Raw genomic sequence first — 26,148 nt, forward strand, 5'->3', positions numbered from 1 at the left:
TAAATGCATTCAATTAGATAATAACCCATTTACTGACAAACCTGGAGAAAAAGGGTTTAATATGGGTTAATCAATTATTCTGTCAAGATTCCACTATCTCTTTTTCACAAGCTCAGTCACATTTTGTGGACTGCCATCCTCTTCTCAACCTAGATTCCAACTTTTACAAAATACTATTCTTGAAACATACAATTTTTCAAATCTAACTTTCCCTCTAATGTGGTTCCACAAACTCTCGGTAACATTCTTCACACAAATTTAAAGGTCTTCACCATTTATTCACGCTTACGATGCATCTCTATTAATAGACCTAAAACAGATACAGAATTATCATGGAAACATGACCTAACCATTACTTGGCCCGCAAGTGGAAACAAGTTTGGATAATAATAATCAGAAAATCTTCCAGAGCAGCAAACACAACACAAACACTTTTTTACATATATATTAGCCTACCTTTTACTCAGCTAAAATAAATTCAGATGTTCCAGACTCTTGTGGGACATTTACGGCACAACATGCTGATTTGAAACATTGACTTTATACTTGCCCTTCCGTCTCTAATTTGTGGTCACAAACGTGGAAATAAATGAACTCCATTTAAAATTCCAATGTGCCTTTCTCCATCTCGAATATATTTTTAGGAAGTGTATGCAATGATAGGGCCGATGTAACATTGAATGTAAAAATATTAGATTTATCATTAGCTGTTGCTTTTCAGCAAATAACACGATATCGGAAAGACTTTCCACAACTATCATCTAAAGTATGGTGGTATGCACTCTGCCATAATCAGAGACTGGACACAGCATATATGCACCCTATATCACTGGTTTTAAAACTAAAAGACTTATGGAGCTCAGTTACCTACTTTCTTAATTAATCTGCCATACCATTGTTTGCTCCCTTACCCAGTAAGCTAGACGTTTTTCAACCTCTATGACTTTCCATTTATGATGGCATTACTTTTCTTATAAGATATAATACTCTGTACATATTATTACTTCTGTGGTGTGTTTTTTATCAGACTACATTTCTCATGAACCATATGCACCCCCTCCAACTCCCCCCGTATATTTTTGTAATGATTTTTATATTCTAATGTTTCCCTTATTAAAATTGTTGAATAATCTCTGAATGCACTGTATTTATCATAATCAACATATACTTTTAAAACTTAAAAAGACTAGTCCGGCATGCTATGCAGCAACTCCAACATTCAGAATGCTCCTACGTAAAAACTTTGTGTCTCTGCCTTTCATGTTTTATACAAATTAAGCACTAAACAAACTTCACCTTCACACTAGTAGCTGTTCCTTCTGTATCAATACCTTCAAGCAAACCAACAAAGAAGCACCAACACTACTGCAGAGAGAGTAGCATTAGAATGGTATGGAGGTTTCCAATATCAGATCAGTGAAGCCATTAGGGCCACTGGTGAAATAAAAGAAAATCATACATTTCACAGCTGCAAAAGTATTTATTTAAAATGTATTTTAAATTAGGTTTTTCTAAAGAGCTGCAAGCAACCATGGCAGCCTTAAAGAACTATTCGTTTAGGTAGCAGTTACAGTAATCTTAAACCAAGTTCTCATTACAATGCTAAACGGATGCAAAGCCTTAAGGGGAAGTCAAAAGAATAACTCAGAAAGGTGGTGAGACTGGGTTTCAGCATCTTATCAGTCTTGTTTAGATGAAGGTGCCAGTAACAGAGTTTAACTGGATGCATATAGGTGAGTTTTTAGTAGTTTTCTAAATCTGCTGAAATTAAGTTCAAGTCTTTGATCTTTTGGGAGGGAATTCCATAAGATTGATCCATATATGTGAAGAGCCCTATTGCCGACCTTTTTTTATCAGTACGCATGAATGGACAAGCTTTGGTTGTCAGATCTTCGGTTCCTAGATGGGAGAGGGAAGAACAGTTTAATCGTGTAGTTTGGTGATCAGCCCTACAATGCTTACTGGACGAAAAAAGAGGGATTTGAAGTCGGTTCATTCAGGGAGAGCTGAAAGAGGTATTGTAGTGCAAGGGAGATGAGGTTGAGTCAGGAAGCACAACTTTAGATCCACAGAATCTTAGATGGAGATTTAGGAGGGAGGGCAGTGTGGAGAGACTGCTATAGTAAACAGGGCAGGATATCATTAGTGTGAGTAAGATGCAGATTATCTGGCTGAGATGAAGGAGAAGAAAGACAACTTGGAGTAGCACTAAATAGGTGAATTGCAGCTTTGGACACAGTTTAATTGGAGAAATGTAAAAGAAGCTACTGTCAAACAGCACACCCAGGTTAAATGCTTTTTCTACTGGCTATAGATGGGTACCCATTTAATTTAGCCAAGGGAAAGGAAGACGGCAGGAGAGGCAGATCCTTATAGCAATGCAGCTGTTTTCACACCGTTCCAGAGCAACCAGCTTTCAGCATTCGTTGATGGATGTTGATATAAGCAATACAAGAGTTTTGGGGAGTTGGCTGAGCTATTGTCAGACTTTATGTGTAACTGGATATCATCACGTAGATATGGGTCAATGGAGTCAAGTATCCTTGTGAGAGGGGTCATGTAAATATTGAACATCATTGGCAGTACAGCTGAACCTTGTTAGACTTCACTAGGGATTCTGACAGATCTGGAGATGAATGAGCCCAATTTGACCAGGTGGGTGCAGTTTAGGAGGAGGGAAAACAGCCAGGACAGCACAGGTCCATTGATGCCAGCTGAGAGTTTCAAGCCATTGAGAAGTACCTGATGATCAATTATATAAAATGCCAAGGAGAGGTCCGGAAGGATTACAGCACAGGTTATGTTTTTGTCTAGCAAAGGGAGAAGTTCTGCTCTGATATTTAGAATCCTAGATTCTGTGCTCCTCCGGGATCTGAAGTCTGACTAAAAGTCACCCTGAAAAGGCCATGAGTTTCCAGAAGAGCAGAGAGTTGGAGTGCGACCACAGTTTTGAGTGCCTTGGCAATGCAGGGTAGGCTGGAGGTTGGTCTATAGTTGGAGAGACTGTTGAGGTCCAACGAAATTTTTTTCAGGTTAGGTGTGATGATGGCATTCTTTAGTGGTTAAGTGATGTGGCTGTTGGAGGGGAAGGTACAGGTCAGCTGGTGATTAGTGGGAACAGTGCTGAATATGCCCATCTCTACGCTTGCATTTTAGGAGGTACAGTTCATCAGTTAATCATTTGTTAGTCTTTTGAGGGTTCAACTTTCATGTTGAAAGGGGCCAGGTTTATCCTGTACTGTATTCATCTTCATCTCTAGGTGGGTTAGGAAGACCAGCTGAGAGAAGCCTGGGGTGTCCATTTCTGTGGGTATGTTTTGGCTGAAGGCATCAGAAGAATCACAGGAACTGACGGTAAGTTCACCTGCAATGCAGGCAGGCATTTAGATGGAGAGTATATAATGAGTGAGATCCAGGAGATCATATAAGAAAGAGTTGAAGCATTTTTGGGGATGGTAGATCACAGCATAGATGATGGAAGTAGTGGTGTTGACCGCCATCTTGCATAGCAGGAATTTTATGAAGAACCATTTAATATCTCAGCAGAAATGGAGGTGTAATGGATTAGAGCACTACTGCCTGTGCCACAGTTATTGGTCTTGGTAAGGATGTGGTAGTTTGGAGGGAAATGGTTATTAACACTGGACATCGAGTCGTTGAGCCAGGATGCAGTGGTGACCATCAAACAAGATGACCTCTGGGGCCTCTCACCCCTTACTGGCCACTCAAAATGTGGCAACTGCACCCTATGTAAAAATACTATTGAAAGCAAGGAATTTATGATCAATACCATTAGAATTTCCCTTGAACAATTCTCCATTGTAACACTTCAAATGTGATTTATGCCATCATATGTCTATGTGAAATGATCTACATTGGCCAAACTACCCAAAAACGTGAGAATCCGTATTTGCCAGCACTGAAGCAGAATTTGCTGCAAAGTCCCAGGTGCTATGCTTGTAGATCACTACTCGACAAAAGGACAAACGGAGGAAGATATCCATTGGCAAGTCCTCAACGTGATCAAACCACCTCCAAAAGGAGAGGATATAAAGGAAATTCTTGACAAAGAAGAACTAAAATGGATTCTTCGGACAAAGAGTCTATATACGGGTCTAAATAACACTGAGGAATGGACCACCCTTATTTAATAAAGAGTGCACCTGCTTTTTTCACTCTCATAGTTTCAATGCTGCACAATCTGCCTCCCTGACTGTGGACTACACTGTAACTTGAGGAAAAAAAGTATGTTATTCTAAATTAACCATTTTGAATTATAACACCATCACCATATGGATGTTTTTGTAGACATAACAGCCCACTCTTTGTAACAATTGTGATGTCTCAGACCTTGTCCCCACAGGTTGTTATTTCACATTGTCAGCCGGAACCTTTCTTGGTTTCACACTATGCCCGTTGGGGAGAAGCTAACTGAATGGCCTCTGAATTAACCAATTGAGAAGATTCTGATAACCGTGTGCTCTCTCACACTATCACAACGTGCGTGTCAAGTACCAAGTGGAAAATATACTGCTAACACAATTTGTTATGTCTAACTAATGTTATTTTGCAAAACTGATGCTCTATTATCAATGATGATTCTTCTTTTATCTGAACTTTTTCTGTCTAACCACCTCGAAGATGTCTGCCAAATTCCACCCACTCATTCAAGTCATCACGCACATGACCCGCACTATTGTAGGGTGACCAGACGTCCCAGTTTTCTCCGGACGGTCCCCGTTTTTGGAGAAGTGTCCCGGTGTCCCGACACTTTTCTCCAAATCAATAAAATGTCCGGGTTTTTAAAAAGTGTCCGGGGTACACATAGAAATGTCGCGGTTTTTTATTGATGTTTTGGTTGAGCATACGCTCGCATGCTCTCTTTGCCTAATGTGACGTCACTTAGGTGAGCTGAGCGTTGTAGCAGGAAGGGAAATCCTTTGAAGAGAGACACTTTCTCTCGGGATTTCCCTTCTCTTTGTACAACGCAGCGCCACCTACGGGTTAGAATCAAATTTGGTGATGGAAACTGCATATCCAAGAATGTATAAATTACTTTTAAAAGGGTTATATGCTTGCCCCAGCGTTGTTTAATATCTTCATCTGTAATGTCCCGGCCAAATTGGACATTGCAAACACTCATGTTCCGAAAATCGGAGACAAGTCCTTAGCGAGCAGGACTACACAGCCATGGCTGCCAAGGTTTTATATTGCTATGTGTGACATTTTCATATTTTCAATGTAATTATGAGTGACATTTGAATGACTACGAGTGACACTTTTTAGCGAGCAAAATCAAGCAATAAAGAGAGGGAAATATATTACATTAAATTAAATTTGAGCAACAAAAAATGTTTTAGCAGCAGCAAAGCACCTTGAGGCGCAGAGAAGTCTCAGGTATAGCCAACCACTAGTGCCCTGCAGTGTTTACAATTTTACAAACGAGTCTCTCTCAACACTTAGACATTTGTTTCCAAGTTCTACTAGGAATCGCCTGTTCAACTTGAGGCCGCTCAGTACAAATTAGTTAATAAACAAAATAAACGCCCTTCTCTATTTTCCATCCACATGCTCCAATAATTAGTGTGTTTTAATGCACTTCCACTTCAGTTCAGCTAGCAGTCATGTACCACAGGTATACATCTGGGTATCAGCCACCTTCACAAACACGACCACTACCTTCGAGAGACACCTACAAGCCTCTTGTAAGCTCTTAATTTAATTTCCTATTATCATCCAAGTAAAGCACAGTTGGGCTGTCAGTGCGCCACAGTGAGTCAAGTGAAAACTGACTGGGGCAGACAGGAGCACGCCACCCCCCCTAGCATTTTAGGCAAGCCAGCCTCAGGCCCTGTGAAGCACACACTTGCTTGGTCAGGTCCAGCGCGGCCGGCAGCCTTGAGCTACTAATAAGCAATTATGTGGGAGGTGATAGATCATGTGTAGTGGCATTAGTAAGCAGTGTCAAGTGAGCATCTAGGCCAGCACAGAAAAATCATGTTACATCAGCCGGCCTGTGAAAGGTGCTGTGCCATGCATGTTGTGTGTACGTGTCACTGATGGCCGCTATGTGCAAGCCTGTGTGTGTGTGTGTGTGTGTGGCCAAGAGGCAATACGATGGAGTCACTCATTCTGTACATTCTTAAGCTCTACAGGCAGCCCTTCCGTTTGCCTCGCCACACCTCTCCTGCCCAAATTCAACTTGAGTTTGGCCTTGTAAGCCAGCAGAATGGGGATGTCCACATGACGGGCTCACTGCTTAGTGCCAGAGTGCAGTGACATTATGCACTTCAAGCTGATTTGCACTTGGTCTTAACAGCGTCAGTACTTTGGGCATGATTCACAATGGTAACCTTAGACCAAAAGTCTAAGTTTATGAATTTTGGTAGTCACAAAGGGACTTGCAAGTAGTAATAAAAGACCTCTGATTTGTCGTCTGTAATGCTTCATCTCGGTCTGTGGAGGGAGCTGTAATTGCAGTCCCTTTTCTATGTCTATGACATCTGTCAAATAGTCCTACTTTTATGTCGATGGTTACTGCGAACGGTAGTCCTACTTCTATGTCTATGACCTGTCCCCGTTTTTTGTTTTGAGAATCTGTTCACTCTACACTATGGTCACGTCGTTATTTCTTTCTATTACCCTGGGGCTACATCCGCCTTTCCTCGGGTGCTGCTCACTTATTGAACCTCAGTGCCGCAGAGGAACGCCTACCCTTCAGGTGAGATCGCTGCGCTTACTAGGGACCTTAGCCTCAGATCTGCTGAGACCGTCCTCCCCAATTATGACACATTTTTGTTCCTTTCCGTAGCATATTCTGAGAGGTTTCCCTTGCCAAATATCACAACAGAACCATTCACCTTGCCTAAGCCTTGGATCCCACAACAAGCCCACCCGCTGATCGATCCACGCATCCCCTCTGTGGTATGCAAACACATTTATTCCACTCTATCTAGCAGGATGGCACTCCATCCACAAATCATCACCCTCATCTCCACATGTTTTTTAGGACTTTAGGCATTTGGACGCAAGAATATCGTTCAATTAATGCTAGAACCATGGCACCTTGACCTACACACTCAAATCCATCGAGTAGAAGGTATCTATTCTAGCTTGACCACTACCATAGTGTCGTAGCCACTGTAGCCTTCCTTAACTCCCTACCCCCTCACCTCTTCTGACCAAAGGTATCATTCGGCATGCTCCATACCCGAGGACCGTTAATTTCACAAAGATGTATAATTGTGATCACTCTAACCTATTCTATCATGCATCACCGACTGCTATTTCTATGTATGTATCGCGGATCATACATCCCTTCTAAAATTGTCCCCCTCCTTTTTCCTTTGCTCTCATTTCTCCCCCTCTGCCTTTTTTACCCAATAGGCAATCGCCTCCGGCATTTATTCCTTTGTCCTGAAGATGATCCCTGTATTCATGTAAAGGGATCGAAACGTAGTCAACCTCATGCACCTTGACACAATTGTATACATTTATAAATATGTGCTAGGATGCGCTGATATATTAATTGGTGTCCAGATTGCTGTATTTGGTTGGCCACAATTGTTTGTTTGTCTGAATCCCTTTGTAAACATTATGTCCCCACGTGTACATTTTTCTTCTACTGGTTACATTAAATAATCATGTCCAATAGGACCTGAAAAGTAGATATCGTATTTCTACTTAAACTGTGAATAACCTGCCTTCTTATCAGGGACCATTGTTCCTTAAAACAGTTAGTACCCAACGTCCCCGACCATTTGTTGGGCCCCCTTGTTTCTTTGAAATATGCACAGAAGTGGGAGACAAAAGGTCTGCCACATTAGGTGGTGACTAACGGCACATGAAACATGGCTACATAGGTGTGCAAAACTGTACCACTCGTAAGCAATACACTCAGCTTGTCTGACAAAAGAATATCACTGTCAATCTTGGGTAAAGTGACTGTAAACCTTCACTTTGGTATCTTTCAAGTTACATCCAATCCAGATTAAAATGATCTGATTCAATGGTGTGTTTGTCTGCGACTCTCGAGCTCACTTCAGACGCTTAAAGATATCAATGTTGCCTTTCCAAGCAACTTGCAGGCGCCAGGGATCCCAGACTATATTACCAACATTTTACTTTCAGCAATTGACTTCAAAGAAGATGTTTGGGAGCTACATTTAATTATTTGTGTCCCATTATCTTTCCTTGCATGGTGCTCACTGTCCAGGCTCCACGTGGTTGTGTGGTTTGAATGCATCTCCTCATTCTTGGTTCTCCGGTAGTCTCTAGACTCATCTAAAAACTCTTTGAATGTTTCCTTCATGAGGGCCCAAGTCCCACTATTCCTCCATTCACTTGCAAAATATTGCATTTATGAAGCAGTGACACAAATCAGAAATAAGTACATAATAAAATTCAAGGCTGGAAGTGTCTTTTTATGGTTTTCATGAAACTGTTTTTAGCTCATATCTTAGTAATTCTAAAAATTGAGTAGTATGGGATGATGTATGTTTATATAGGATTGGTGGGTCCCTGCTCTTTTATCTTTTTAATGTACTGTATAAATTGTACACTTTTATGATGACATTTTTTATCGAATAAAGTAAACTACTACTACTACAATTCAATGAAGTTAATCTGTTGGCCAATATCAAGGTTAAGTGAGCAAATCTAGCGTGTAAATGATGCACCTTCGTCTCACGTGTTAGTAAAGTCTTCACTGGGAACGTGTACAGTGAGCTACCAAGAGTAGCATTTACTTGTACACTACCTGGATAGACAGACAGGCAGACAGACAGACAGAAACACACAGACACAGACACACACATGCACACACACACACAAGCAAACCCCTGCACCGGCTGGGAATGCTGCTGCTATGCGGTTGTCCCCAGGCAGGCTGCTGGGACGATTTTGCTGTGATGCTACGTCCAGCGAGTGTGGTATTTTGAGTTAATGTGCATATTGCTCCAATGCGCTCAGGGCACAAGTCCTAAATAAAAAGAAGTTGGGGGACGCTGACGTCACGACAGGAAGTGACGTCACGAAAGGTGGTTTGCACCATCAGAATCATTGCCTCCCCTCACTCACCCCTTAGATGCGATTGCATCGGAGAACCCAGCACGTGAGCAGCATTCTGAATGGGCTCCGATCTCGCCCCAGAGAGGCCAAAGAGTGAATGTGTGGCTCCATTTGCTAGAGTTATCGAGCTTCCGGTAAAATAAGTGGTACCCCGACTCGAGCCCTGAATGTGCTGATTCGTGCATTGTTGCAGCCATCAAACAAACAGTTCTCATACAATGTTTGTTGCTGTTTGTGTGTAGTGTCCTCACACTAAATCAGGCTACACAAATATATGTCTCATACAAAGAAAATATTTTTTTACAAAAGGAAATAAGTTGCTATCAGCTAAAAAGGACTTCACTGAGATGGAAACAACAGCTGCTGAACACTCACACAATACGAGGACAAAGGATAACTAAACAAGGCATGCAGCCCGTTGAATATTGGATGAGTGATACAAAGATGCACGTGGAGCAGCACAAAAAAGACAATGTGAATTGAGCTTTTATAGACCAGAATGTCCTTGGGGCTGTTGAACACAAAGGCGTACACAAGTAAAATACTGTAACGTATGTTCGTAGATCTTTATCTTGCTAGAGGGGGGTGTCGGCCGCACGATATAACTCTACACATGATCCTGAAGTAGAGATTTCACAGTTCTTAAAAATAGCAATGGGCAATACAATGGCCACATGGGAAGATGGACTCAAACACAAGGACGTGATGCAAGAAGTAGTTTTCGCTTATTTTATTAAAATAACCTTTAGAGAGACGAAGAATATCAAGCGAATAGTGAGAAGAGTACAGCAAGCAGAAAGCTCGTATTTTGTAAAACAAACATGAAGAAAACTCCACTACCAAGCAGCTGCCATTAAAGTTCCGCCCAAGTACAGGGGATACTGGTCCGTTTAAATTGTTGTTGTGTAAGAATATTTGTACTTTGGACATTACCTGCGACGCCTAGAGAGAGCACAGATATAATCAATACCCAGAATTCGCAGACCTAGAAAGAGCCATCTTCTTGTTCACACTCACCCAGTGGAAGAAGCAGTACTGAAGCAACAAACGTTGTTGGACGGTCTGATTGAGGACTCGAATTTAGTATGATTTAAAAAGAAACTGAGGATCTCATTTCTGTACTTGTGTTCAGTGCTTCCACTTAGAAGTTGGCACTTATTTCTTTTATGTGTTTGAATCACATCAGCTGGTTGATGTGTGGTCGTTTTGCAGTGTTTGAAAAAAATCTTTTGGTGGGAAAAAACTAAGGATGGAGCCACAACTGGAATTCAGGCAGTATGATCATAGGTTTCAACGCATTAGCTGCATGTGAAGTGCCAATCACAGAGGTGGAGCTTGCCAGGCTCAGAGGTGGTACTCTCCATGAGGAGCTCAAGTGCAGCTCCTTTCCAGCGCTGGTGGTGGTGACAGGATGCTGAGTTGGGGCAGAAGCATAGGATATTGTGGCTTGTTGAGCACCTGAAACAGTGTTAAGCCACTTTGGTCGCCCAGGTACCACAAGCTTAGGTTGACTAGCCAATCAAAATCACTCTCTCTGGCAAGTGGCAAGAAAGGGAGGTTGGAGGACTGCGTTTGGGAACCCCGGGGAGTCCTGCTGTGTTCAAAGTTATACTAGGATTCCCTCACCCCAGAGTACGACTGAAGAGAGCTGAGAACAGGTGGTGCTCAGTGGGCAACAGGGAAGGTAAGGTAATCAGGCTGGGGAGCCCTGCTCAGGCCCCTGCTTTTTGAAAATGAAAGCATCTCACTTAATGTGACAGTAGGATGGGGGAGGAGGAACGTCAGAGTAGGCCCAGTATTTTGAGTTCTAATATTTGTGTGCATTTAAAGAGGCTACAGTACCACTGCACTTGGCCTCCAAAAAGAGAATAAAAATATATAAAAAGAGAAGTACTTCTCACATGACACTGTGCCTGTAAGAGCTACCTGAGAGGGATAAGGATACTAGTCTGGTCAAAGTCAAAGAAGCTTGTTGAGCGCAAAAATCACCCTGAGGTCTCATGGGGCTTGCAGGACTTCCCATAGGCTGCAGGTTGTGTCTGTTCAACCTTAATCCTGTTAAAAAAGCCACGTTTTTATTTCTTTCCGAAAATGTTTGTGGTCAGCGAAGGAATGAAAATGGGAAGGAAGCCTATTCTAGAGATGGGGAGCAAGAAAGGAAAAGGAACGTCCCCCACTACGTACCGTGCGGATTCAAAGTGGCGCGAGGAGAGATTTTGAATTAGATCTAAACCTTCTTTCTGGCTGGTACCAGTTAAGCTTTTTTGATAGATAGCATGGTCCGGTTCCATATATGATCTTATGAGTAAGGCATAGGATTTTAAAATGGCATCTCTTTATTACTGGGAGCCAATGGAGGCACCTCAGCCTAGGGGTTGAAGGAGCTCTAGATGGCACCTCAGAATAAGTCTGGCAGCCGTGTTCTGCAGAATCTGCAGTTGGGAAAAAACTATCTTCGTTTAGGAAAGCCAGTAAAGCATTCCCATAATCCAATCGGCTTACAATTAAACCCTGCACCAGAGGTTTCCTGGCTTCGATAGGTATCCATTTAAGGATTTTATGTAATTTCCAAAGGATGCCATAGCAGGTGCCTAATACAAGATTGCCATGGGTTTTCATGGATAATTTGTTATCGATGGTTATGCCAAGATTACACATGGATTGCTTAGGGGATGGGCAAAGGCCCAATTCCTGTGGCCACGAATTGTTAGACCAATATTCTTCGGCCCTGCCAAACAAGATGATCTCTGTTTAACTGCAGTTGAGCTGTAGTTTGTTATTGCTCATCCAGTTGTTTATGTGGATCATCCAGTTTTTAAACCGGGTCATTGTGTCTGCAGGGTCGGGGCGGAATGTGATAAACAGCTGGGTGTCATCAGCGTAAGACACGGTCTCAAAGCCATAGGACCGGATTACCATAGGTGTTACATAGAGGTTAAAAGGCATAGGGCTTAAGATGGATCCCTGAGAAACTCCTATGCTTAATGACCTACTCCGTGAGACCAGGGTGTCTATATGTACAGTGGTTGAACGGTTCTTTAGAAAGTCTTTGAACCAGTCCAGGGCTTTTTCCCTCACTCTCACCTCCTGGAGCCGCTGTTCTAAAATGCTGTGGGAGATGGTGTCGAAGGCAGCCGACAGGTCCAAAAGGACCAACATAGCTGATTCTCTTTTATCCAGGGCCAGCCTGATATGATCAACAATCTCTACTACTGCCATTTCGATGCCATGTGCCGTGCGGAAACCAGATTGCGATGGATTAAGGAATCCATGGTTTTCCAGGTGGGTGGAAGCCTAGCCACGATATCACAGGAAGATCTTGCTTTTTCTCTGCTGTAAGGAGTGAGGGCCACGACAACAGAAGGATTTTATTTGGAGGAAACATTGGAGGAAATGGGGACAGACAGAAAGGCAGCTTCTGGACATGGGACAGGAGATTTGTGGTTTGGAAACCAAACTGGCATCAGGGAGTGATTCAATGTTGACAATGAAAAGACTACACTATTATCTCAAAAACCTGGGTAATCCCTCAGGAGCAGCTAAGGATAGAATCTTGAGAGCGCCACCCAATTTCTAGGGTATCTGGGAGGTCTTATGGCTCATATTTTGAGGATGGAATTCTTGGGGGGAAACCCGGAAGCTCATTTTGAGGTGCATGAGGTGGTCAGAATCCCAGCCAGAAGGCAGGATATAAGGATACCTCTGCTGGGTCTGTTTTGGTTTAACCTGGAGGGCCCCTCACAAACCTAGACAAGAGGTACTGCCAGGAGTAAGGACTTACATTTAAAAGGATGTAAGATCCTTGCGTTTCCTTATGTAAAGAGAGGTAAACAAAATGGTGAGAGGAGCTTCCAATCATCAAGAGGGAAATGCTTGTTATTAAACTGGATATGTCCACATGTTTTGTGGCCAAGCTCAGAGTGACCCAAGGGGGAGAGTCGCGCGAGCGCGTCGACCAAGATGGCCGCTGCCACCGGAGCTCCGTAAGTGTCCCGACCCAATTAGCCGACAAACGACGATATTCCTGTCAGGAACCGCCAAATTATAGTGGCGCTTGCATTCTATGCATGTTTCCTACCTTGTGCTCGATTTTTAGGCGATTTCTTTGTGGGGAAGTACTCCTGCTGGCTCCTTGGTTCCTCTCCCCTGCCTCTGCTCCAGCTTCTGCCGGCTTGCTCTGCATAGGGGGCGGAGTGCTCACGAAGAGAGGGCCTGGCTTGGGCCTGGCCACACCCACGACCCAGTTTAGCTGCTGCACCAGTCCTTTTGAAGAGCTTTTGGGGAATGTTACGTCCTTTTTCCCTCATATCTATTAAATTTTGAGGTGTTTTTCATTTTCTGCATTTCTCTGACGCAAAAGGTTATTTTTTCACCTCAAGATGGAAAATAAAAATTCGGCTGCTAATAAAAGGAAACAGCAGATATCGCCTCCCCCAACTAAGTCTAAGGTTGTTGAATCTTCTGAACCTTCCCTTGCCCTAATTTTGGAGGAAATTCAAGCGCTACGCCTGAATACTGATACTATTGCAACTGAAGTGAAACATGTTCGCAAAGATATGGCTTCTATATCCATGAAAGTGTCTGATAATGCTATCAAAATTCAGGACAATAAAAATAAGTTGGACTCAATTGCTGGAATTGGAAAACCGTAATAGACAATACAATCTCCGTATTTTCAATCTGCCTGAAGAGGTTGAGGGATCTGATTGTCGCTTATATCTAGAGTCCTTGCTTCCTGGCCTCCTAAATATCAAATTCCCCGAATAATTTGAAGTGGATAAAGCTCACAGAATTCCCTCACATAGGAATTCTCGCCACACTAAACCCAGGCAAATGATTTTTAAGGTTTTGCGACACCATCATTTGGTCCTTATCAGGAAAGCAGCAGGAGACATTCCCTCACTCTTAGTGGATGGCTGTAAAATCTGTATCCATCAAGACTTTGCTAAGGAAACGGTTGCTATTCGCAAGGAATTTTCCTCTTATCGTCCACAACTGAGAAGCCTTGGTTTTAAGTATGGTCTATTTGATCCTTCTACGATGAGAGTCTGGAAAGACACCTTCTCTAAATCTTTTCATCGTCCTGAAGATTTAAGACTTTTTCTGGAGCAACAAGCTTCCCCGTCAATGGACACTCATGATCCCGTTACTTGAATGCTTATAGTCTGATTTCTCCTGGCATTTAAATATCTCTCTCTTCATGGGCTCCAACGGTTTTCTGGCCATGCTTGAGGAACAGGTGTGCGTCTCTATGCTCTTATTTATGTTTATGTTTCTTGTTTGTTCTTTTTTCTTCCCTTTGTGTTTCTTCCTTTTGTGTCTTTCCTTTTCTTGCTCTCTACATAGAGTTGCTCTTTCTCCATGGCTGTTTTTCATTTCCTCTTCCTTTTAATCTTTTTCTATCCTCTTTCTAATTCCTAATGGCTAATACTCATAATGTTAAAATTGTTTCACTTAATGTCAAGGGTCTACGGCATCCAGTGAAACACACTAAAATCTTGGACTACCTGGGTGCGTGCAAAGCTGACATTTGTTTTCCCCAAGAAACGCATGTTGATGACAACATTTTACAATATATGAGGAAAAAGTGGGTAGATAATATTGTTTCCTCTCCTGCGCTGGGGAAGAAAAATGGTGTTGCAATTTTCTTTGCAAAAAGGTTGCACTGTCAGATTCTTAGTAAGTTTACTGACACAGAAGGTAGATATATTGTGGTTAAGGTTAAAATTCATGACTCAACCTTCTTTTTGCTTAATATCTATGGCCCTACGGCTGATGACCCTTCGTTCTGGTCTACTATAACTACTGAAGTTGTAAAGTTGGGGCAAGTTCCTTTGATTGTTGGGGGGATTTTAATGTAATTATTGATCCGTTGCTAGACAGGCTTTCCACTACGAAATTCCGACCTCCTAAAGTTTTTCATGCCTTTAAATCTTTCCTTCGCACAACCAAGTTGGCTGATATTTGGAGGCTACACTTTCCTACTGATAAATGGTTTTCCTTTTTCTCTAATCCCCATAATTCTCATTCAAGGATTAATTATTTTTTGCTTTCCCCTTCATTACTTCAATCAGCCACCAATCCTGTTGTAGGTAATATTGATATTTCGGACCATGCCTTAATTTCTTTTGTTTTAAATATTTCCTCTACTTTTACCAAACAAAGTAGGTGGCGTATGAACACGAACATTGTACTTAATGATACGCATACACCTAAACTGTTACAAGCTATTCAAGACTATTTTTTGCTCAACCCTGAAGGTTCAACTTCAATTGTCAATAGATGGGATGCATTTAAGACCTACATTAGAGGTACCACAATTTCTATTATGGCCCATGAGAACAAACAATTTAACTCTAATGTTAAACTCTTGGAAAAACAAATTGCTAAATATGAACGTTTATTTATTTCTTCTAATGACCCTCAACACAAATTTAAACTACAAAAGCTTCGTTATGAATTTAATTCTCTACTTAGTACTAGAGCAGGGATCCAACTCGCAAAATCCAATGCTAAATTTCGCTTTAATGCCAATAGATCTGGGAAACTCCTTGCAAACTATTTGCGGATCAAGAGGGATAAGACTCAAATAACCTCAATACGCGGTTCTCGTGGCCAAGTTGCTATTTCCCATAATGATATTGTCCAAGAATTTTTAAATTTTTACTCTACCCTATATAGTAAAACTGTCCCCTGTGATGATTCTTTAATTGATTCCTTTTTAAATAAGTGTAATTTGCCTCACGTTTCTCCATCAGATAAAATAGGTTTAGATTCCCCAATTATTTGTGATGAGATTTTACTTGCTATTAAATCACTTCCTAAGAATAAATCCCCAGGCCCAGATGGTATCCCAGCTGAATTTTATAAAGAGTTTAGTCTCACCTTTTACCTTATTTAAGTGCACTTTTTTTCCCATTTTGGTTCCTCTGGTACTATTTCGGGCTCCTTTACGGATGCTCTAATCATTGTTTTGCCCAAGCCTGATAAGGACCCTACCCTGGTTTCTAATTATCGTCCCATCTCCCTAATAAACCAGGACTGTAAGCTTTATGCTAAAATCCTTGCCACTAGATTGGCTCCTGTCCTTCACTCCATCATTCATCCAGATCAATCTGGTTTTATGAAAAATAGGTACTCTGCTAATAATACCAGAACGCTTTTACACGTTATTGAACAGAGCCCTCACCTTACTTCCCCTGCGGGAGTGATGGCTTTGGATGCAGAAAAAGCATTTGATAAAATTCATTGGCAATTTTTATTTAAAACTTTATTATCTTTTAATTTTGGTGCCCATTTTATTCGTATGATTTCTGCTTTATATTTTGCCCCTACTGCTCGTTTGTTTATTAATGGTCAAATTTCTACTCAATTTCCTCTCTTTAGAGGTACTAGGCAGGGTTGTCCCCTTTCCCCACTGTTATTTTTATTAGGAATTGAGCCTTTTATTAATTATATCCGCTGCTGTGACAGTATTCAGGGTATTGCGATAAATGATGTCACTGTTAAAACTTTAGCTTATGCAGATGATGTTTTATTGTTTATTAGTAATCCTCTTTCCTCTGTTCCCTCCCTATTAGACATTATTGCAAATTATTCTGTGGTTTCAGGTTACAAATTAAATGTAAGTAAGACTGAATTTTTTCCTTTAAATGCTTTTTGTACCTCGGATATGCTACCAAACACAGATATTCTTTGGCAAAACATTAAGCTTAAGTACTTGGGTATCCTATTTGCCTCCTTGTTGCCTGCTACATTAAAACTAAATAGCGATTTTATACTTGATTATATCAAAAACAAAACGTCCAAGTGGTCTTCCCTTTATCTCACCTGGTGGGGGAGAATGGAGGCTGTAAAAATGAATATTGCACCAAAAATCTTCTACTCCTTGGCTATGATTCCCACTCAATTTCCTCTCAAATTCTATAAAGATGTTGATAAACTGTTATCTAAATTCCTTTCGTACAACAAAGTTCCTCGTATTGCTTACAGGAAATTAAATCTCCCTAAGTCCCAGGCGGGATTTGCCCTTCCAGACTTTTACCTCTACCATAAAGCTTTTATCTTAAAACAAAGCTCCTTATGGTTTACAAATTCAAATGTGGTCAAACCTCCAATTTGGTTTGATATAGGGTCCTCAATTGTACGACCCTTTTCATTGCCCTCTTTGATGTCAATGTCTTCTGCATCCAAGGTTGTTCATCTGTCATCTATAATTAAATCCTCTAGATTAATAATTAATGATTTGGACTCTAATTTTGATTTACCCTTACTCGCTACAGTCCACTTGTCTTTATGGCATAGTGCTTTACTTAAACTAAACAGAAACATTAACTTCTGGTCCTCATGGATTTCAAAAGGAATTTTATATCTTAAAGATGTATTTTGTGGAAATGCCTTTATTCCTTTTGAGCAACTACAGTTAAAGTTTGATATCCCGGCTTCTGATTTCTCGAAATATCAATCTTTATGTAACTCAATTTTGGACTCTTTTCCCAATGGTATTCCCTCTTCCACCACTAATGACCTATTAATTTACCTTACAGCGGTTACGTCATCCTCCAAAGCTGTCTGTTTTTTATAAAAAATTTACCACCTCCCAGGGCTCCAATGTTGGTGCAATCTCATCTTTTTGGAATAATGAACTTTCCATTTCCCTATCGGATGACTCATGGTCCTCAATATAGCTCAACAGTATCTCTGGTTGGCTTCCGGTGTCTCTTTATCAGACTAATGCATATATTTTATTTAACGCTCTATGGACCCCATCTCGATTAGGTCGTGCAAAATTGTTACCATCTGATGTTTGTTGGCACTGCAATTCAAGTTCTGGGTCACTTCGTCATATGTTATTTGAATGTCCAGTTATTATGAAATTTTGGTCGGATGTTTGGAATGTAATTTTGAAAATTTTGCCTTTACATGATGATATTTCTTATGCTATGTTAATATGCAAATCGGTTGCCCTTTCCCATCCTCAGTGTGTCAGAGGGAAAGTTATTTAATTTTTTTATTACAGCTGCTTTAAAGTCCATTACTTTTTGTTGGAAAGACGCTTCTTCTCTTTCAGTTCATGCTTGGTGGTCGTGGATTACCTTTACAAGAAGAGGTGCTCAGCTGTCTCTTACAGGCGTTACTCAAAATTCACAGTCATTTCAATCTTTTTGGTCTCCTATTGATTCGTATGTTATGCAATGATATGACTAAGTATTCTCTTATGTATCTTGGTGATTAATTTCTCCTTATTTACCATCTTTTTTGTATTCAATTTAATTGTGACTATATTTTATGATTTTATGATTCTATGATATGTTCACTCCCCCGCCCCTCCCCCCCTTTTTTCTCCCTTTTCCCTTCCTCTTCATTTTTGGCTTACTGCATTTCATGCTCATCATTTACGCATGAAAGATTTATTCTTTTTGTATTGTACTTGTTTATTTCTTTTGTCTAAAAAACTTCAATAAAATCATTTTGAACTAGAGTGACCCATGGGTGCAGTACATTCAACTTCACCCAACCATGACTAGCTTGGGTTTTCCCAAGTTGGGAAAAATGCTTTTTTGGCACCAGGGAGCTGTAAAGCCTGATTTTGAATTTGGTGCTCTCACCTTATAGTTATGTGATGTAATTGCTTCCTCAATAGGTCATGCAACTGGAGGGATGTTAAAGCTGCTGGTATGTGTTGATTACTTTCTTTTTCTCTTCCTTCTTAGCTCTCCATTGCATTACCTCTACTGTGACCATCAGGCAGAGATTTCAGAGTTTGTACTCCCGATGTCCCACTGTTGGAGACTGCATATATTACTTCATTAAACATCTTTGTTCTTTAAGAAAGAAACCCAACCACAAACGGCCAGCATATAAAAAGGGATCACCATTTTAATAATTTGGGAAAACACATATGCAAACATTGCTAAGTCTGGTATTAAAAAAATTGGATTGTGCATAAGATGTCATGACACTTAACAACAACACGTCAAAAACAGATAGAAGCTAGCATACTTACATTGAACTGCTTTGGGTCCTTGCTGTGGGGGTGAAATCCCTTCCTTTTGCACCCAGACACCTCTAGCATGCCAGCACTAGTGAGCCTGAAAATCCCAGTGCTACAATAAGGCACAAGCACAGTTTTGTATTAGATTTGACAAATGGACATTTTACAACAATGGCAGTTAAACACCTGAAATCAATACATATTCAATTTGCTCAAAGAAGGGGGTGAAAACGACACATCTGCCCTACCCAACATAAAAGGTCCAACTCATCTCTGTAGACAAACGTTATCAGCTAGGCAGAAGACCAGATAAGAGAAATGCGTCTAGATTTAGAGACTGTTAGACTTGTCCCTTCCGGCAGGATCACCCCCCAATGTTTTGCCTTCACCCCTCCTGCTTTCTGAACACGTTTTTGTGTGCTTTTAGGACTGGGTGCACATTACCACTGCCAATCAGTGCTAAAGTGCTTTTGATCTCCCGTTTAAACATGGTAAAATTGGCTTACACCCAATTGAAATATTTGATTTATGTTTAAGTCCTTAATAAAAGTGATATGGCATGGACCCAGGGCCTGTAAAATACATAATACTACTAGGGTGCCTACAGCACTCATTGAGCCACCCACTAAAGCAGCCTTATAAAATAGGTCTCAGACCTGCCACTACAGCCTGTGCAGTTTTTTTCTTTTTAGATCATTTTAATGTTTTTATTCAGTCAACCATGATCAAGAGACAGAATTACAAACGTATACACCTAAATCACAAAGATAATAAAAATCTGAGAAACAAGCAGGCTATGCACCTACAAAAAATAAGAAAAGAGAAAAAGAAAAAAGATTAAGAACAAGGTATAGCGAAAGCAGAACAACACGCCTGAATACCAAGTAATGCCGGCCCAGGCGTGTTGAAAGTGTTTCACAGCATTGGGGTCTTTAGACTTAAAGACACCCAATTAAAAATCATATAGCTGACAAAAAAGTGCCCACCACTTCGATACCTTAAGAGGAAGAGAGCTTATCCAAGATCCCACTATACATAGCCGAGCTGCAATGATCATTATTGACATCAATGGGGGTTTGCCTGGGGTTACAATCAATTCTGTGAGTCAGCATGATCTCTCTGGTAGATAGTTTAAAACTGTGTTCAAGGTGGAATATGGACAACTGAACCACACCCAATCAAAAATCCTGCAGCGCCGGGCTGCTAGCAAACATATGAACAATGTCTGCCATAGGCACTCCGCACTTAACAATGAATCTTGTCGGAAGCATGGCTAGTCGCCCATTTAGAGATGTTTTCAGGGGTGTAAAAGAGCATGAGAATGGTCGAAAATTGCTGAAGCTTTAAGCTAACAGAATGCACAGAACGATTAGTAATTTCTAAAGCGCCAGTAATCTCTTTAGGGAGAATATCTGAATTAAGCACCCTACCCCATTTAGAGGCCAGAAACGAACAATCATTTGCACTGAAGCGCTACAAATCTGATACAGTGCTCTCATCGAAGCCTTGCCTGGTGACATGTATAGATAAGACAAGATGTCAAAGTCCTCCAGAATTATTCAGTCTTTACACCCATATAGAAAAACTGTAAGTACCTAAAATAAAGACTGATGCAGAAGATTGAAGGAGGTCTGCAAGAAATAAAATGAGAAAAACCCCATTATAATCAAACAGTTTCTCAGTCATCTTCACCCCTAAAATTGCCCAGGCCTTACCCACTGGATCATGAAAAATAGAGGGAAATGTGGGATTCCCCTAAAGTGGGGTGTATGCATGTAAGGTAGGTTATGAATACTTGGACAAAGTTCTCCCAGATTCTTATGATATCTGTGATGATCTTGAACTGGTCCCGCTTGGAGTAGTTAGGATCGAGGATCTATAAAAAGAACCTGGCATCTGACCCTAATGCCAGATGATAACCCAGTATAGACAAGCCCAGACCATGATCCGTAAATAGATTCCTGATACAGCCTCCAAAGGCTGCCCAAAAGTAGAGCTTAAAGTCACATAGTTGAACTCCCCCCACCCCGCTGTATGGGAGTTTCAAAAAGCAGATGGCTCACCTGGCCCTCTTAAAGCCCCATTTGAACCTGCCGACAGCACCCTTAGGGCGTTTGAAAAATGAGGCTGGAACCCGAAGCGGTATTGCTCAGAAAAGGTATAACAACTTTGATAAACTGTTCCTTTTTAGGATGTTGTAGCAACATAGTATACTTAATGGTTGTTAGATATCAATGGCTGAAGGTATGCACATGGTGTGCAAGCAATACTCCATCTATGCTTACATTAAGCGCCAGAAGGCGCAGATTGCGCTATTACAGAAGACTCACCTGACTGCGGGGGAAGTGACGAAGTTAACCAAGCACTGGCGCGGTGTCCTATGCGTTACCACATACTCAGCTTATGCGCGAGGGACCCTTATCTGAATCCGCTCGGGAATCCCTTTTCAGGAGCATATTAGAATGCTTGATCCCGAAGGGCGTTATGCTATCATACAGGGGTTCCTAGATGTCCAGCCGGTGGTATTGGCAAGTATTTACGCAACCAACGTGGATCAGGGTAAAATTTGGGACACACTCTCGGTGCTTCTCTGCTCATACACTCAGGCGCCTTGGATCCTAGGAGGGGACTGCAATTGCGTACAAAACATAGCAATGAACAGGTCTTACCCCCCCCCCCCGCACCCAACGTCCCCAATAATACATCAGGCCAAGCGCTTTGCGGCATGGGCAGCCTGTCGGTCACTGACAGATGCTTGGCGACCTAAGTACCCGACAGCGCAGCTCTACTCGTTTCATTCCATACCATACGATACGATCTTAAAGTCTGGCTCGACAGCTTCCAGTGTCCCCCCACATTCTACCCCTCATTCTGGAGACCGACTATCTAGGGAGGGTACTGTCCGATCATGATGCACACACCATCACACTTGCGTGGCACCCGCTCCGACCTCCGGTACCCAATTGGCATCTGGCCAAGGACTGCCTGGAGGACCCAATCTTCAGTCAGTCGCAGGCAGAACACATTCAGCATTATTTCCGGAAGAACATACGCACGGCCACCACTGAGCCACGGAATGGAATGCATTCAAAGTGGTCATTAGGGGCACCTGCATCCAACACATCACAGGGGTGTGCCATGTACGAGAACGCCGCATTCACGAAATGAAACAAGTGTTAGCCAAACTCACACGCGCAGCTAATGCACATACAGCCACACTTGTCCAAGTGGCGGAAGCTAAAACAGCATATGTGGAGGCCCTACCTGATCGCCACTATAATTTCAGGGCATACGCGGCGCGGGTGCACAGAGAAGGCTACAGAGCTGGCGCTCTGCTGGCATGGTTGGTGAAGCAGGACATGACTCTCACACCGATCACAGCGATTCGCTCCGATGGGAAAGTCTTATTTCATTCACAGGCCTCCATCCTAGAAGCACTCCGGCGGCACTACGCACACCTGTATACAGCCCCGGCTCCAGTAGCCCAGGGGTGCCTCACCCAATTTTTGACCAAATACCCTCTGACCTTTGGCAGAAAAGATGGACGTGTTCTTAGGACACCTTTGTCCGGATGGACAGAAAGAAAAGGAAGTTTAGAAGAAAGAGCCTGGAGTTCACTCACACTTCTGGCAGAGGTGATGGCAACCAGGAAAGCAGTCTTTAAAGTGAGAAGACAAACAGGACAGTTGTGAAGTGGCTCAAAAGGAGCACACATCAGATAGGTCAGGACAAGATTCAAGTCCCCCTGAGGCATCATGAAAGGGACAGGAGAGAACATGTGCGTAATGCCTTTCAAGAAAGTATTTACAACAGGGCACTTGAAAAGAGAAGGCTGATCAGGAAGCCTTATAAATACTGAAATGGCTGAAATGGCTGAAAGATAGCCCTTGATAGTGCCCAGAGCAGAGCCCTGCTGGGCCAAAGAAAGAAGAAACAGAAGAACCTCTGAAAAAGGGGCAGAAAGAAGATCAACAGCTTTTGCCACAAATTTGTTCCACCTGCAGGCATATACCCAAGATGACATCACAGACTTCGGGAGGAAGGTCGAAAGATGTCAACTGCCACTGCTCAATCTCCATGCATGGAGGTGGAGGTTGGACAGGTTCGGGTGGAGGACCGCCCCCTGCTGCTATGACAGAAGATCCTCCCGAAGAGGCAGTCAGATCGGGGGATCGATGGCCATGCTGAGTAGCTCGGGATACCAGTATCTTCATGCCCAATCCGGAACCACAAGGATGACTTGTACTCAGATGTGCCTGATCTTCTTCAGCACTCTGGGCAGAAGTGTTGTAGGCGGAGAGGCGTACAACAGACCGCAACGCCCCTCGTGACGAAAAGCGTCGCAGAGCGAGTGCCGCCTTGGAAATTCCAATGCGCAGAACTGCTGACATTGCGTGTTCTCTTGGGTGGCGAATAGATCTAACCAAGGCTCTCCCCCCTGCTGAAAGAGACCTTGCACCACGTCTGAGTGCAGGCGCCATTTGTGATCCATCATGCACCGATGGCTGAGTTCATCCGCCCTGGCATTCAGAGAACCTGCCAGGTGTTGAACCACCAAGAAAATGCCATGATGCTCCAGCCGTGTTCAGAGGTGCAGAGCTTCCTGACAGGGTGCGCAACCCCACCTCGCCCTGTTTGTTGCAGTACCACATGGCAGTTGGGGGTCATTGCATGCAAGGGGGGCCGCTGTGTTTTTCCTCGCCAGTCCTGCCGTCTGCTCGTCTCCCTCCCGCCGCCGCACCACCACCACACCCGAGCGGCCGCTGAGCGGAGAAGTCCCAGTCTGCACAGTGGCGGAAGCCGCCGACGCCCATACTTCCTGCGCCAGGAGGCGCATAAGACGGAGAACTGCCCCTGTGGAGCGGGGGTCATTGCATGCAAGGGGGGCCGCTGTACTTTACCTGAGGGCCACCGCGTCGTGTGTTTTTGCTCGCCAGTCCTGCCGTCTGCTCGTCTCCCTCCTGCCGCCACACCACCACACCTGAGCGGCCGCTGAGTGGAGGGGGACCAGGGTCGCAGACCATAAAACCCAGCCTGCACAGCGGCGGAAGCAGCCGACGCCCATACTTCCTGCGCCAGGAGGCGCATAAGACGGAGAACTGCTCCCGCGTCACAGGATTGCGCGCGGGTCTGTGGCCCTCGGAGGCCGGAGGAGGCTGGGCGGGGCCACCCCATTTGACTCTCGCCTGATCTACGCTGGTAAAACGAAGTAACCCACCAGTGTCTGACTTTATCTACACTTTGGCTCACCCTAAAGGACTACTTATTGGTTAGTAAGTTACGCGCCCAACCAGTATAGGTGTCCACGCTATGTCTGATAAAGGGGTTCCAAAAAATATTATCTCTCAAGGGGGGCGATGGAAAGGGACTTTGGACAACTATTTAACTAGGGCAACTTCGGCAATCGAACGCGAAATACAGAGAGCAGAACAAAGTCTTTCCATAGAACCCACATCTAGTATCCAATCTCCACTGGGGGCAGCAGACCAAACTCTAAATTTTACATTACTGGAGGAATTAAATCAGATCTGCAAAACTATGTATACTAATGTTGTAGTGGGAAATGAGCAAACCGGTGCTCCTACATGTGTAATGAAAAACACAAGTCCCCAGCTTAGCATACCATCCCAACTAAACGTAAGCCATCTTGGTACCCCCCCTTTATCATCAGTTAAAGACAATACCCAATTAAGAGCGAACCTTCAGGCCCCCGTTGTTAATAGAAAGCGCAAAGGTGCTAAACAAAGGGGAAGACTAGTAAAAAAACAAAAATTGTATTTAAGTCCCCCTACGGTTATTAGCAACACCTCAAAAACATCTAAGGTTTGTTCAATTCTGGAATCTCCTGTATCCACTATATCATCTGACTTACTGGTCCAGATTGAACTTCTGGTTAAATCTTTTATATCCCCGCTGGTAAAAAGAATTAAGGTAATAGGGGATAAGGTCACAAGTATAGAGGAAACAACCAAGGCAAATGCGATACTTATAAAAAGAATGGTAGGATATAAGCAAGTAGAGTCCCTAGTCGGTATTGACGTCCCTAACACCGCTACACAAAGTAATACTGCCCAATTTCACTCAGTTGTCCCAAAAATATCACATGCAACATCAAACCCCCCAATAGTCCAGAGCTCTGCCATCAGAGAAGGGCTGACCAAAGAATCCACGCCCACAGAGGGGATATGTTCCAACTATGGCACCATGCAAAAAAAGATTAAACAAATAGATCTACCGCCGGAGGCGGCACCATTTGTGTGCATCCTCTCAGGCGTGCCCGAACTTACGAATAGCAAAATCGAAGGACAACCGGAATTGGTAAACAAGGTATCTTCTTGGCTAAACAAAAATAGACCCCTTACACCTAACATCGATGGAAAAATCTTAAATGTCAGAAGGGTGGGGTGGTTAGGATCCCTCCAGAAGGACATACCTGGAGACCTGGTCATAGTAAACTTTAGAGATACCCAGGTCATCCCATATCTGCGAAGTTGGCAGCCACAAATGGCTGACGGACCAATAGTAACTTGGGAACTGTGCGATTTTTACCCTAGAACCACATACTTGCCCCCTGTAAGACAGAATGTAGAAAAGTACCACTGTATGGGTAGCAGATACAATATACCTATTCACAATCGATTTGCTTTATTCTCTGGTATAGATTGGGTGCACTGATATGCTAATCCGATTTCGGAATGGTTTGCTAATAATGATAATGACAATCACCCACCCTAAGCCCGGGGATGGTCCTTACTAAATTAAGCAGCTATGCACTTTGCTCTTTTGCACATTTTGATGATGAATTATATAAACGATTTTTATCTGTATAATGAATTTGCTCCTAGAAAATCTGTATAGGGCGTTTCTTATTTTAATATGTTGATGTATAAACTGTGGCTTTTATGATTTTTAAATTACAAAAATCGAATAAAGCATATGTCTGATTCTGATTCAGTGTTGTTGTCTGTGAACACTTGCATCACACTTCCCCGGACAGAGGGAAGGAATGCCTTCAGTGCAAGCCGGATCGCCCGAAGCGCCAAAAGGTTCATGTGGAGCCTGGACTCCGCTGTAGACCAGAGGCC

General features: G+C 42.7%; 1 protein-coding gene across 3 annotated transcripts in view; it reads right to left on the reverse strand.

Moving 5' to 3' along the window:
* The window catches only part of STAMBPL1 (STAM binding protein like 1), a 281,826-nt gene that overhangs the window by 15,276 nt on the left and 240,402 nt on the right, over positions 1 to 26,148 (reverse strand). For all 3 annotated transcript variants that reach the window (XR_013594758.1, XM_078642881.1, XM_078642880.1), the window contains one exon: positions 19,076 to 19,175. Coding sequence is in view for 2 of the 3 variants with exons in the window: in XM_078642881.1 (XP_078499007.1) it covers positions 19,076 to 19,175 (100 nt within the window). In the remaining variant the exon portion in view is untranslated. The remainder of the gene's footprint in view (positions 1 to 19,075; positions 19,176 to 26,148) is intronic.

Source organism: Lissotriton helveticus, chromosome 5_1, assembly GCF_964261635.1.
Source record: "Lissotriton helveticus chromosome 5_1, aLisHel1.1, whole genome shotgun sequence".
Classification (NCBI taxonomy): domain Eukaryota; kingdom Metazoa; phylum Chordata; class Amphibia; order Caudata; family Salamandridae; genus Lissotriton; species Lissotriton helveticus.